We start from the raw sequence: 14,629 nt of genomic DNA, 5'->3' as shown, positions 1-14,629 counted from the left end.
TCCCTCCTTAATGGTACAATAAAATGATCTTTTGTCCTGACATCCTTATAAACCAAGAACATTCAATATATATTACAGGGTTTGTTTATATTATTTGTTCAACAACAAACATATTTGTATTCAGATTCATACTTTAAATATCAAGACAAAGGATGACGAGTATTTTTCCTTTTAACATTTCACAATTGAATACTTTTGAAGGATTAATTCAATTATTATGGAAAACCTAAAGAGAGTTTCTCCTTAAAATCCAAACACTTAAACAATACTTGGCAAAGCAGGAGAGTCATTCAAATAATATTCTTCATTCAGACTATTTCAACACAAAACATGAATAATCCCGTTGCTATCATTTGCTTCAGAATGTTTAAAGAGAACTTTTGAGTTTCCAGGTCGGAATTAAATTTTTTATACATAAAATTGTCAGGCATGATCCTGTCAAGAAGATAAAAAGAAAAGGATAAATAACAATACACGATAAAAGAATTTAAATAATAGCTACAAATACAGCATTTAAACATGGTGCTTTCTTTTTCTTGCAACATCAGATGAACTGCTTATGAATCGATGAAATCTAGTAAAAATTAAAATAAGAATGTTTTTTAATTGAGATACCGCTTCGATAAAAGGATTATAAAAATTGCAACAATTAATTTCGTCTAGTAGACATAGTTATTTTACTAAATGTCGACTGCTGGTATCGTTTACATTTGAAACTGTGTCATGAAAGCCCAAAACTAAACGAAGGAAAGCAATTAACCAACAGAAGTTAACAGTTGTTCAAGTCTCATTTATCGATTAAGAAGACAAATCATGGTAACAAACAAAAACTGGGGAATCACAAGATCTCAAGGAGGAGCAAGACCGGGTGCGTCGACCAGCCTTTCAAACTCACTCAAAATGTCCCAACAATATCTCATGGAAGAGCAAGACCGGGTGCGTCGACCAGCCATCCAAACTCACTCAAAATGTCCCAACAAGATCTCAAGCAGGAGCAAGACCGGGTGCGTCGACCAGCCATTCAAACTCACTCAAAATGTCCCAACAAGATCTCAAGGAGGAACAAGACCGGGTGCGTCGACCAGCCATTCAAACTCAATCAAAATGTCCCAACAAGATCTCAAGAAGGAGCAAGACCGGGTGCGTCGACCAGCCATTCAAACTCACTCAAAATGTCCAAATCGGTGAAATATCGGATAAGGCGACTGTTCTAGTATCTAACGATATATATCTCTACGACTTGAAAACTTGTCGCTAGTGAGTTGAACACATATATATCTTATTGGTCAACCAATTTGTGATGGTGACCGCAAAGTGTCGATACAGTCGTTCTTCCTCGATGACAAAGACATATAAAGTTGAATTGTGGGCCAGATTTATCTGCTATTGTAATTTATCTTTCCTTCTTAAAACCAGGTTCAACCCACCGTTTTTTTCTTAAAATGTCCTGTGCCAAGTCAGGAATATGGCAGTTGTTATCAAACAGTCCGTGTAATTGAATGTTGGCGTTTGTTTTTGTTGCAGTACAGTGTTTCTGTTGTTCTGTTGTTTTCCTCGGATAGTTGATGTGTTTCCCTCGGTTTTAGTTTGTAACCTGGATTTGTTTTCTGACTTTTGAACAGGGTATACTACTATTGCCTTTATTCTTCATCGTTCATATATAAAATATATGCAGATAATTATAGCCATCTGTTTTGAGTAAGTATTTGTAAAAAGTTTTACAATGCTTCTTTACTTACAACAAACATAAAATTGTTGTTATATACATCTTAGTTTTATGACTGGTATCTTTAAGGAAATGGACAAATTGATTTCGAAGAATTTTTACAAATGATGGCGAAGAAAATGAAAGATACGGACACAGAGGAGGAAATGAAAGAGGCGTTCAAAGTATTTGACAGAGACAATATTGGGTTTATAAGTGCACAAGAACTAAGACTGGTAATGGCAAACTTAGGAGAAAAATTGACGGATGAGGAAGTAGAAGAAATGATAAAAGAGGCCGACATGAATGGAGATGGACAAGTAGATTATTCAGGTTTGTATTTATTTCCTTTGGCGTGATTCCTTGACGTGAAAACAAATTGAATTTTACATGTATGTTATGAGCCTACTATACTAAGTGTCATCACCATTGATACATTATTATAGTCATATATACCATGTAAGCTTTTTCTTTCTCATTAAATTATACTCTCGCATAACTCATAATTTCATAATTGATTATAGCTTGATCCATTGCTTTTACCAAACTTATATGGTTAATGTGGAAATCTATCAATATAACGAACAATAGTCCTGTGTTTATAATGTTACTGATCGTTTTTCGTGTTTCTTCGTTTTAAGTCATCTGACAGTCACGACTTTTAATTCATCAGTATAAACGGTTTTCCTATTAGAAAAAAAAATATACAAGAGAGATAAAGTATAATCATTAAGTACGTGTATATAAATAATTAACTATTTAGTGTTAATATGTATTTGTTCCTTTAACAGGGAAATTTGTCCTTGGTACCATAATAATAAACTTACCTTTTCATTGTAGAATTTGTAGTTATGATGACTAAGCGGTAGTATTGACCAATCAACTGGAATTCAACGCAAAAAAGAAACTGATCATCAAATTAATGTGGCAATGTTTGTCTATAGATTGCTTTTTATCAACTACTCAATTGTTTCATTGTTAAAAGGTTTATGAATAGTTTATTGGGACTGTACTTGTATAGATATGCAAAATCTTACAATATTGATTAATGAAAATGTTTATGATTTTCATGACATTTTCATTGATAACAATAAATGTAGTGTACTGCTGACAGGTTAAATATTGTATGTCCAGTTAAATCAAGTGACAAAAACAGAGTATCATGAACTCTAAATGGGATGTAGATCAGGTGCACATCGACAGGGTTTGAATAACCTGTTATCTATCGAGAAACCGTCATGCGATTTCTAGGAACGTATCAAATCCAGAAATACTTTCAGATGAAATATAATGTTCCTGTTGAATCTATGGCAGTCAATATGCTTTAGTAAGTTGATGGATCTATGACAAAATGAAATACTCCTATAATGTCGACAGATAAATGACAAAGTAAATATATTCGTAGTAATATAAAACTTGAATTTGTCGAAATACGAAGGATTTTCTACCCTAGGAATAGAATACCTTGGCTTTAATTGGCTAAACCTTTCGGAATATTGTGTATCCAATTCCTTTCAACTTCGTATTTTGCTTGGTTTTTTTTTATTAGAGCGACACTAATGAGTCTTTTGTAGACAAATGTGCGTCTGACGTACAAAATTTTAATCCTGGTACGTATGATGAGTTTAATTAATAGATCTATGACAAAGTAAATATTTTCCTTATAAATTGTTGGATCTATGACAATAAAACAATAGTTGCAAACAAGACTTTTTTTAAACTCGAAAAATTCATATCTCAATAATATTTCTCGGGAAGTGACAAAAGTTGTAAAAACTCCTTTGAATGTTTTTGTACAACATTGACAAAAAAGTATAACTTAAACCGTATTCAGTTCCTGGTGTTCGTGTAGCTGGTCTTGTCGGATACCCATTCTCGAATAAACAACGTGTAAAGTCAACTTGATCTCTTAACTGTTTTAAATACAGAATTCATGCAACAATCCACGAACTGCTTCCTAATAAGTGTACACCTATATTGTTTGGTAAAATATAAAAATCCGTATATTAGTATTTCTCATAAATGACAAAACTAATTTGGAAGGTGGCGAAAAGAATACTTGGTGATGACATGTATTCTATTCTCACATCTCATTTAATTCAGCATTTTATTTTTAGGGAAACTAAAAAAGTGATTGGACCCTTCAGTAAGGTTCAATAGCTGACAACTCAAAATTTATTTGTGGGTACAGGAGGGTTGTCAGTTTTTTTCGTTTTACAAATGCAGCACAGGGTGTCAGAACTAAATATTTCCATGTTATCACTATAGTACTCGTTAAAGCTTACGATGGTACATATATGAACAATGAAAAACAACATTCTACCTGAACAGGTATATTATGTAAACTCAGTACATGTCAAATAGACCTTATCTCTATTTGGGAATCTGTGACACTTGACTGGAGAACATTTCCTTTTGTGAGGTCAAAAATTGGAACGTCAGACATCCAGTTATAGATCTTATTGGGTAACTGTGACACTTGACTTGAGAATATATTTCCCGAACTCTGCATTTGTCAATATTCTTTTCTCCTTTTCCTATACCTATTACAATTCTTACCAAGATAATAGAAGTTTTGCCCTTTTTCTCCAATATCCATCTCCCCAAATTGTAGCCCCAAGAAATTCATTTGAAAATATTTTATACAAGAATCACAATCCAACATACAATATAAGAAAAAATCTAGTCTTCTTCTTTCTTTTTATCATGTATTATGTGATTTAAACAAAAATCTAAATCGTCAGTATCGTACAATACCACATATCATTAGCTGACCTTTATAAATTGTTAGACAATTATTGTAGTGTATTATAATTTAAATGTATGTTAATAATATGTCTGTTTTATTTTTAACATGGCGTAAATTGCATAAATTGACTAAGAATGCAAATGAAGGTAATACACAAAAACTGAGGGAACTGAACTCCAAAATGAGCAGGATCGACTGCGTCGACAGGGTAAACGTCTTATGCTTTGCATGCATCAACCACCATGCAAGTCCACACTCCATCAGAATTTCACAATCGGTAAAATTACAGATTAGACGACAATTCTTGTATTTAAAGATTTAAGACAGCGAACAAAAGTTGCTAGTGAGGTGAGACACAGACATATCGCATCAGTCAACCAATTCGTGATGGTGACCGTAAAATTTATGTTGTGACGATTTCCGTCGTTCTTCCTCATACCTTTGTTGGAGTAGTTTTGGTGAATTGAGCACATTCCTGCTAATGAAGTCCGTATAGCTCGAAAATGTTCCAGAGTATCGTGTGTTTTGGAATATGCAAACGCCATACGATGGTGATTTGATTGACACTGCTGGTTGTTTATATCTCATCACAATATTTCTGAAGGCCATCTTTTGAAGAAAGAATGGTGAAAAACTATTGAAAGATGTATAGTCGGAAATCTCGACTACCCGACTATATATCCTTCTGTATTAGGTTTTTGTGAAGATTAAGTATCTAGTAAAAAGACGGGAAATTTGCAATGTCCTTTTTTATGTACATATCAAAGGCGAGAAGCACGTATATGTTTTTTTCTTAATTCTCCTCTTTCGTGAATGATGTAGTGGTTCATGTTGGATTTCCATTTTTGCTTTGACTTCCGAATTATTCATCTTAATGTTCCAAATAATGATTTTTGCTGATAAATTAAGCTTGTTTTAGTCTTTGTCTGCTGGAACATCAACACATTGTCATGGAAAGCGGATAAAGCATCCACATTCATATTCAGGATGTGAACAAAATAAACAATAACACATTGACGATATTGGTAGGTTCTACACAGAGTGTCGATGGGGATAAAGGATAGGAAACTTTGAATACCACTCGAAAAGGGTTTGTTGGATTGCAACAAAAATATAACCTTGCAGCAGCCATTTTGGATCCCCAAACGGTTGTTGTAATAATATTTTAAGTGCAAAGAATATGGCACTCTCTTCTTACACGAGGAATCAGATTTAACTTTCCTATTCCGACCGGAAGTGGCTGCGTATTTTTATACTGAAGGGCCAAACGAACGCCGCTTTCGCATGGATTTTACTGACGGATGAGAGAGGTCCAGGTGATCATATTTCGGTACCCAAGTCAACTCTTTAGGTTGGTTCGAACTGACAATAGGATAACACTATAAAACTGATCTAACTTTTCCCTTTGTTTTGATTGCCATATTCAGTTTATTTCTGAAAGTTATTATTCAGTAATATAAGTTGCATCACACATCACACTTGTGTTTTTCGGTTAGATTGTTTCAAAAACAGTTAGCAAAGCTATTTGTTAGACAAAAACCAGCTTTGATATGTTTTGATATGTTTAATCAATCAAAAAAAACAAACAAATACAGTATTACTTTTATCAAATTCCACAATAGTAAAAACAGTGTAAACACATGTATGGTAAAATAAATCTGATAATTTCAATAAAAACGACAAATCAAAGCCTAAATGTTTTTTTTCTGGTAATAATGGTTGCTTGATGAAAAGTAAAGATCAGCATTTATATTTATATTATATAAAGGCATACGAGATGAAGAACAGCAATAAAAGCGCTGTTACTTTGCTTTTTGTGTGTTGTTTGTTGTGCATGTACTGATTTTGTGTCATGGATGGATACCCCATATCCTTTATTTTTCTATTATACATAAAAAATATAAAAATTGTTCAAATATTTATGTAAAAGAAAGAAAAACTTTGAAACAGCAAGCAAGATAAGATCAACTACTATGACTATGATATAAATGAAGATGTGGTATGATTTCCGGTGAGACAACTATCAACAAAATACCAAGGGACGAGAATGTAAACAACTATAGGTCACCGTATGACCTTCAACAATGAGGAAAAAACATACTGTATAGTGAGCTATAACAGGCCCGGTAGGATAAAATGTGAAACAATTCAAAGAGAAAACCTACGGCCTGATTTGTGTTTAATACAATAAATGAAAAACAAATATGGTGGACAGACAACAAAGACAAACAATGAATTTCCGGGTCCCGACCTTGGACAGGTTCATACAGAATGAAGCGGGGTTCAACATGATTGCGTGCGCTCAAGTTTCCTAACCTGGGATGGTGGCGTAACAACACAACATAAGTAAAAACTGTAAAAATTAGTTTGAAAAGGGTTGACTCATCAAAAGGCACTTATCAAAACAAAATCACAAAATACCGATTTTAGAGTCCCCGCAGTTACAGTTAGAAATAGTTTGATTCATCAGATTGGTACCCACCAAACAAAAACACAAAGACCCGATTTTAGAGTACTTACATTTACAGAAAACTAGTTCAAATCCAATTTTAGATAATGAATAAACCATGTTTTTTTATGTACAAACTTTGCCTTATGAGAAAAAATAAAGATGACTGTTTTGAAATGATCGAATGACAACATCACAGGAATCTTTTTCTCTCAAGATAGCATGAATATGAGACTCAGTAAATTGAAAGGTGGTCTGCATCATTTTCATGTATTCTATTCAGAGGAACAAGGTTATATGTGTAATATTGTTTTACATAGAGATTTAAAATAACAAAGTTATTCTATTGTTTCGACGTTTGTTTTAAAGTTGCCATGAAGATGTGTAAAGGACTCTAGTTTTGATCTGCAAGGACCTTTAGACGCTGATGCATTTGTGATGTTTGTTCAAGGGGCGATACCAGCTACTTAATAATTAAATTAAAGTATTTGGTTTATAAGTTTTATAAGTCAGCATTATCTTAAAATATCTACCTACGGACGGAAGAACAAAGTTGTAAAAAGAATAATTGATCAGACTAATGACAAAGACAATTTGGTTTTACTTCAATGCACCAGTGGACTAATTGTGTATTCCATAGGTTTAACCATTTAAAAATACCATAAAGGTATATACTAATTACATTATTGTCCTTGTGCATATTGTTTTGAACATGTTTGTCCTTAGTTTTAGCACACGAAAATACACATATTTCGAAACATGACATTGTAATTAACTACTATGGTACGTATACAAATGTTTGAATTACTTATTTGAAGTTTATATTTTTAAAAAGTTCGTTGATTGTAAAAGAATCTGTGAGTATCGACAATAAATTTTTTATCAATATATATTATGTATTTTTTGTTTAGCCCATGACTGTAGGACATGAAAATATTTTTCTTTATTTCAATAGGTTTTGTATATCAATTATGTCATACAATTTTAGTGTTTATTTTTTATTCCTTAGTTATATAATGTTAAGGGTTTTCCCTTTCATAAAACATTGTTGGCTTATACATGTTTGGATGAAAAAGTGTTTAAAACATATTCAAAAATGTTTGAAAGCTTTAGGGTGCCAGAATGTGCTTACAATTTAAAGTCTACAATATCTACCATTGATATGAATAAAATGAAAAATGGGTATATATCAATGAGACAGCAACCAAATGTAAACTTTCTGAGGATCTAAAATGACTTCACCTACCCTCAAACGCTCCAGTATACCAATGCAAAGCAGCTTTGAACGTACAAAGTCAAAAATTCTACCACTCTCTTTGCAGGCTGAGAATTTTACAGAAGAACAAATTGCAGGTACTTCTTATTTTTTTCTATATTTCTTTAATATGCGAAACAGCTTTTTGACAGAGTCCATTTGGAGTTTGTGCATTTCTATGAGTTTCTACTTAAAATTAGGAAATGGTTGATTTGTATTAATTATGATTACTAAGAGTTCTAAAGCTTAAACTCTTAGACAGCTGGGAACGCTTACGTATCTTGCAATTGAATAAGACGACTTTTTCTGCATTAGGTTTTTCATTCTTTGATTTGTTTGTTGAACATCATATATATATATAGATGTCTGCTTAAGACTTTCATGCATTTGACCGACATAAACTAATTTTAATAAAGACTCATGACATAAACGTTGTTTCATTCTTAACTTTTTTCTCTCGCATTAGGAGTGAACATATCTGATTATGCACAATTTGATCTACAATTGATATTGGAAATAATGTCATACATTTAGATCGGAATGGTAAAAATATTCTTTTTTAACTCAAAAATTTTGAGATCGCTATTTATGATTGTATAGAAATTAAATACTAGTGTGAGTAAATTAAATGTATCAAATTGTTGTGTTAGTTTCTAAGAAATTGTAAATATGCTGGAATGTTTGTTTAATTATCAATGTAGATGTGGAGAATTTTATATTTTAGTTTTGTGATAAAAGTCCAAAACAAATCATATATAAGCGAATGCAGGATTTTGAATTTTTGTCTTTTAGAAATTCGAGAAATATTTAGTTTGTTTGACAAGGATTGCGACGGCTGTATATCTACAAGTGAATTAGGTCCCGTATTACGGTCAGTAGGATTAAACCCAACTGATGAAGAAATCTCTGAGCTAGTACATCACTATGATAAAAACCGTAAGTACAATGTAATGCAGTAACAGAATGATCGCTTCCTTCAAATACAATGTAACGTTAACCACTACAAATGTCAATGTCAGTGTTTACTTTGTGTACAATGTTAGAATCTCCAAAAAGTGTTTTATTTCGTATACAATGTCAGAATCCAAAAATGTCAATGTCAGAGTTTTACTACTTATACAATATAACCATCTAAAATGTCAACGTCAGTGTTTTATTTCATATACAATGTCAGAATCGAAAATGTCAATGTAAGTGTTTTACTATGTATACAATTTTACCAGCCAAAATGTCAATGTCAGTGATTTACTTCATATATAATTTAACCATAAAACATGTCAATGTCAGTGATTTACTTCATATACAATTTAACCATTAAACATGTCAATGTCAGTGTTTTACTTCACAATACAATATAACAATCCAAAATGTCAATGTCAGTGTTTTGGGAGGTTTTTATGTTTATTTTTACTTAGTTTTCCTTTTGAGAGTGTTTATGTCTACCTTTTACGAAGTTTTCCTCTTCTTCAAACCCGTTTCTTTTGGTCAAACTGTTGTATTTGGTTTTGGCTTTCAAATCTTGAATGTTTCATAGATTTAGCTTGCAAAACTATTTGTTTTTACTGTACCCGGTAATTGTACATGGGAGCGTCATTAAAGAACCTTTGCATCAAAATTGATACTATTAATTTATAAAAACTTGGTTGATATCTCTGGTGCTGTCACAATATTCACACAAGCATATTAAATCCTAAAAGTGAATAGAAGTTGTAGGAATTTATAACCAACATTGTTTTGTATAATTGGTTTAATTTCAGAGGATATGAAAGTAGAGTTTGCTGAACTTTTGATGGAAGTAGCTAAGAAACAAAAGGAAAACGCACCAGAAACAGATGACTATCTTTTAGAAGCATTCAGAACTTTTGATATAGAAAGAAGTGGTAAAATTAGTATAAGTACATTGAAAGAAGCTATGATAAATCATGGAGAGAGATTAAGAGAGGAAGAGATAAATGAAATGGTTGCAGTTGCTAGTGATGCAAGGACAGATGATGAAAATATAATCGATTATGAAAGTAAGTCATAACTGAACAACACATGTTGCGACATTATTATGGACTATACTTCAGTGATATTGTATAGAAACAGCCTACCATGGGTATAGTGCGAGTTAACACCAATCATGTACACATATTGCAGTAGGGTGAACTTGCTTACTTTATCTACAATTATCTGGCAGTTATGCCAGAAGATTATTTTACAGCAAGCATTCTGTTTTCCTTAGTTATAGCTCGGATAGCTAGTTGAGTTTGTTTATGTTAGCACTCTGTTTTCCTTGTTCAAAGCCCGGAAAGCTAGTTGAGTTTGTATATGTAAGCACTCTGTTTTCCTTAGTTAAAGCCCGGAAAGCTAGTTGAGTTTGTTTATGTTATCACTCTGTTTTCCTTGGTGAAAGCCCAAAAAGCTAGTTGAGTTTGTATAGGTAAGTACTATGTTTTCCTTAGTTAAAGCCCGGAAAGCTAGTTGAGTTTGTATATGTAAGCACTCTGTTTTCCTTAGTTAAAGCCCGGAAAGCTGGTTGAGTTTGTATATGTATAAGCACTCTGTTTTCCTTAGTTAAGGCCCGGAAAGCTAGTTGATTTTGATTACAATCGATACTCTATTTATCGTAGTGCATGCCTGGAAAGCTAGTTAAATTTGTTCACAGTAAGCACCTTGTTCAGTTTATCACAAGAAGCTCATTTTAGTCTGTGATCAGAGAACACTCTGGATACTGCAGACTATACCAACTGTAATAAAAATATATTTGAAGTATAAGCAGAGAAACAAATTTTAAGACCTGAGAAATTGTTCTTTTTATCTTTATCATTTACATTTTCATAGTCTGTCATTCAAGATAATAGCATGATTATAATTCGATGGCTTGTGGATTTGGTATTGTCTTAGTGCGCAGTGGTATGAATCCTGATCATGGCTTCTTAGTTCGCAGTAGTATGAATCCTGATCATGGATTATCACTAATCTTATTTCAATATGGGACGGTTTTCCCTAGTATATCGTGTTGCTAATTCTTAATTGATCTGCATACTAATTGTATGCACTATTGTTGGTTGTCATTATGACTTTTATATTTGTTTGCAGTGGTGCTGTCTGTCTTTCTTCGAGTTTTCATTGATCCTTGGTGTGTTCTTACTTTTTGAATCCATATGGTACATGTAGTTTGCTTCCCACTAACAGCTCAAATCAAACCTTGTTTGACAATGATCCTAGACGATTTACCAATCATTGCAAATGAAAATTATAGTGCCTGCAATTATCGTAAAATTCAAATTGTGAATCACACATTATTTTGAATCACCCTCAGACAAGGCTGTTCCGGATAAGTACATATGCAATATTTTGTTTTTATGGTCTTATATGTTTCATGTATTCTGCTTCCCAAACTTGTCCTGGAGTGTACCCGATGAAATGTATGAACATGCATCGTGTGTACTGTTAGCGATCCAGTACAACACACTTTAACATTGTTTCATCATTATGGTGGACAAAGTTTATTATTTTCTAATTATCTATTTATTTTTCATTTCAGAGTTCGTAAAGATTATACTTGGGAAGTAGTGAGTACCGACCTAATAAATCAAAAGGAGAAAGCAGAAAGATAGATTTATCATATGGTTATACAGACTTTTACCAGTAGCCGGATATACAAAGATTGCAGTATTTAATATAAATTGTTTAAAATGAGACTACCATCTCCACATTGAAATCATTTATCACACATTAAACTTTTGCGATTAATTAATCAGTATTGACTAATTGCCTTATTCTTTTCCAATGTTCATTCTATAAGTTACAATAGAACTCGGTAGTGGATTGTCGAATTTGTAGCCTTGTCTTTTCTTTAAACACAAGCTCTCTCTGTAACCAAATAGTAGTGAATTGTTATAGTGTCTTTTGACAAAATTGAGAACCCGGATGTCACATATACATTGCATTGAACATATACATAACGTGGAATTTTTATTCAAGCAAAAGGAGTTTTTCTGAATGTTCAAGGAAGATTACAATCATGTTCTCGTTGAGTATTCATCGATCAAATATAAACGATATCGTACATGTCTAAACCATATGTAATGATATATGAACATATTTATTATTCATGACTAAAATATCCAACATAATCATGCAACTATGTCAGAATATTCTAAATGCATGTATAATGTTTATGATTAACATTTCGCTTCATTAAAAATTCATTTCAAAGAAATGTCATTGTATGACACATAGACAACTTTTACTACATGTATCAAAAATACGGAAATATGTTTTAAATAACACATGAGAGTTTGAACACAATAAGGCTTTTTGAATTAGTGTCCCAGTTGGTTAAGTGATCTTAATGGTACACTGCCGCAATGTTATTATTTGTATCGATTTGAGATCGTGTTAATCAGTTTCAATTGTTTTACATTTTAATGTTGCTGGCTATCCATTCATTATCCTAGACAGGAAATCGATCTGGTACCTTTTGAGTAATGTTTTATTGCTTAAAGCAGAAACAAATAAACTGAAAAAATACCAGTATCAAACTGTGTCATCTTGTGAAAAACGCTGCACATTAAGTCAAAACATTTACAAACACGTTAATCTTTACATGCCTCAAATAGATTTGTGTTATTTTCAAAGTTTGCATAGTCAACCGATAAAAAATATATAGTCATTATCAATTATGAAAGAAGGCGGTGAAATATTTTTTTTACTGAATTTGATTTATTCCATTGTCGTAAAATAACAATTCAATTATCATTTAAGAGCGTTGCTGTGCGTTATCGATGAAATTTTTGATTCAATATTGTTCCGATGGTATTCATATATGTACGTTGTGGTTAGTTGTTATTTAGAAGCGTTGTCAGTTATTTATTAGAGACATATCTTTTGTCCAGGAGTTGTCCGGAATGCCATTCATCAATAACATTTACAACTGAATATCATACTGAATACCATATTGATAACAAAACATCACCTTGTTTATTACGTATTTTTTTTTTTTTTTTGGTTTTTGGTTTTTGCTTTTTTTATTGGGGTTGGGGGAGGGGGGGGCATTGGCTTCGTTTTTTTTCTGTCTATAAACAAAATTTAATACTTTTATATTTGATTAAATGGATTTTTCAATTGTGTTATAACGATTCCGAGGCAAGTGTGTGAGTGCAGTATGCACTTTGATTAAAAAAGAGACACACAATAGATGCTGCTTTTTTGTAATGTATTTCCTAATACGGCCTTAAGGGTAGACAATGAGGTGGTCGATCTCGTTTATATGATTCCCACCAAATCGGTTACATAACTTATTGGTAGAAATTATTACTGAGTAAAAATACATTCAAACTCAAGCATTTAAACTCAAACATGCAAATTTTAAGTATTATATTTACTTTCAAAGTTTGCATTATCAACCGATAAAAAAAACCCCAAATAGTCATATTTCATGATGAAAGAAGTGGGATTAATATTTTTTTACTGAATTTGCTTGAATTATTCCATTGTCATAGAAGATCAATTCAATTATCATATAACAGCGTTATCGTTCGCTGTCGATGAAATTTTTTATTCAATATTGGTCCGACGGAGTTTCATGTATTACGTTGTGGTTAGTTGTTGTTTAGATGCGTTGTCAATTAAAGACCAATCTTTCGTCCTAGGTGTTAACTAGCTACTTGTTACTATCCTTTACACAAATATACTTTTCACTAGTGATGCAAATAAACTTTGAAGTCCCTCAATCGCTATTTCCATTTTTGAAACAACCAATAATTCTTACATGTATATGAAGGCATTGTATAATTCTCATCAAATTTGTCGCTAATATGAATTGTTTCCTGAACATATATTTGTTCCGCATAATACTTGTTCCACCTGGAACAAAACTATGGATAATAAAAGTTCTTGGGAACAAACATTACATAATACTATTTCCACCTTCATAAGATATTTTCCTGGAACTAAAACATCATATGGTTTCATAATATTTGTTCCTTTAAAGGGGCACTAGCTGTCAAATTCATGTTCACCGATTTGACTCAAATTCTCATATTTGATTTATAACAATGTAAAACATTTATCCAAATTATAAAAAGTCTAAAATAAACAATATTCCGGGCATGAGCTCGATAATATGTAGCTTCGTTTTGTGTGTATTTTAGTCTAGACACCATCTAATTAACTGTCGAGTTGACCCCCGAAGACCTCCGATTGCCATATAAGCGATATAAACATAAATAAAGATATAAATAGATAGCAGACTCGTGCATTTGGATTTTTCTAGGTCTGTTTAATTTCATATTATAGATTAAAAATATATCCATTGGGAACTTTCCTTATGTAATATTTTATCCTTTGTGAAGGAAATTTTCTTATAGCATTGGATAAAATATTATATAAGGAAAGTTCCCAATGGAACTTTAGTTATATGCTCAAAGTTCTTTGGAACAAATATTATAGGGGAACTTCTATTCTGTCACATATTGTCATACC

The 14,629-nt window shown here is 32.2% G+C and overlaps 2 protein-coding genes across 2 annotated transcripts in view; both read left to right on the top strand.

Moving 5' to 3' along the window:
* LOC127699077 (uncharacterized) overlaps positions 1–2,816 on the top strand; it is a 39,247-nt gene extending 36,431 nt beyond the window's left edge. Inside the window, exons 9-10 of the mRNA XM_052202815.1 lie at positions 1,796–2,038; positions 2,546–2,816. Coding sequence (XP_052058775.1) covers positions 1,796–2,038; positions 2,546–2,574 — 272 coding nt within the window. The 3' untranslated portion in view covers positions 2,575–2,816. The remainder of the gene's footprint in view (positions 1–1,795; positions 2,039–2,545) is intronic.
* Positions 2,817–7,559: 4,743 nt separating this feature from the next.
* LOC127737355 (uncharacterized) lies at positions 7,560–11,979 on the top strand. The gene is made up of 5 exons (XM_052247976.1): positions 7,560–7,686; positions 8,226–8,256; positions 8,951–9,094; positions 9,916–10,173; positions 11,688–11,979. The coding sequence occupies exons 1-5, from the start codon at positions 7,684–7,686 to the stop codon at positions 11,714–11,716; spliced, it is 465 nt and encodes a 154-aa protein (XP_052103936.1). The 5' UTR covers positions 7,560–7,683; the 3' UTR covers positions 11,717–11,979.
* The last annotated feature ends 2,650 nt before the right edge of the window (positions 11,980–14,629 follow it).

Source organism: Mytilus californianus, unplaced genomic scaffold (assembly GCF_021869535.1).
Source record: "Mytilus californianus isolate M0D057914Y unplaced genomic scaffold, xbMytCali1.0.p SCAF_4, whole genome shotgun sequence".
NCBI lineage: Eukaryota > Metazoa > Mollusca > Bivalvia > Mytilida > Mytilidae > Mytilus > Mytilus californianus.
The sequence above is the reverse complement of the archived record's forward strand: the minus strand, read 5'-3'. Positions and strand labels throughout refer to the sequence as shown.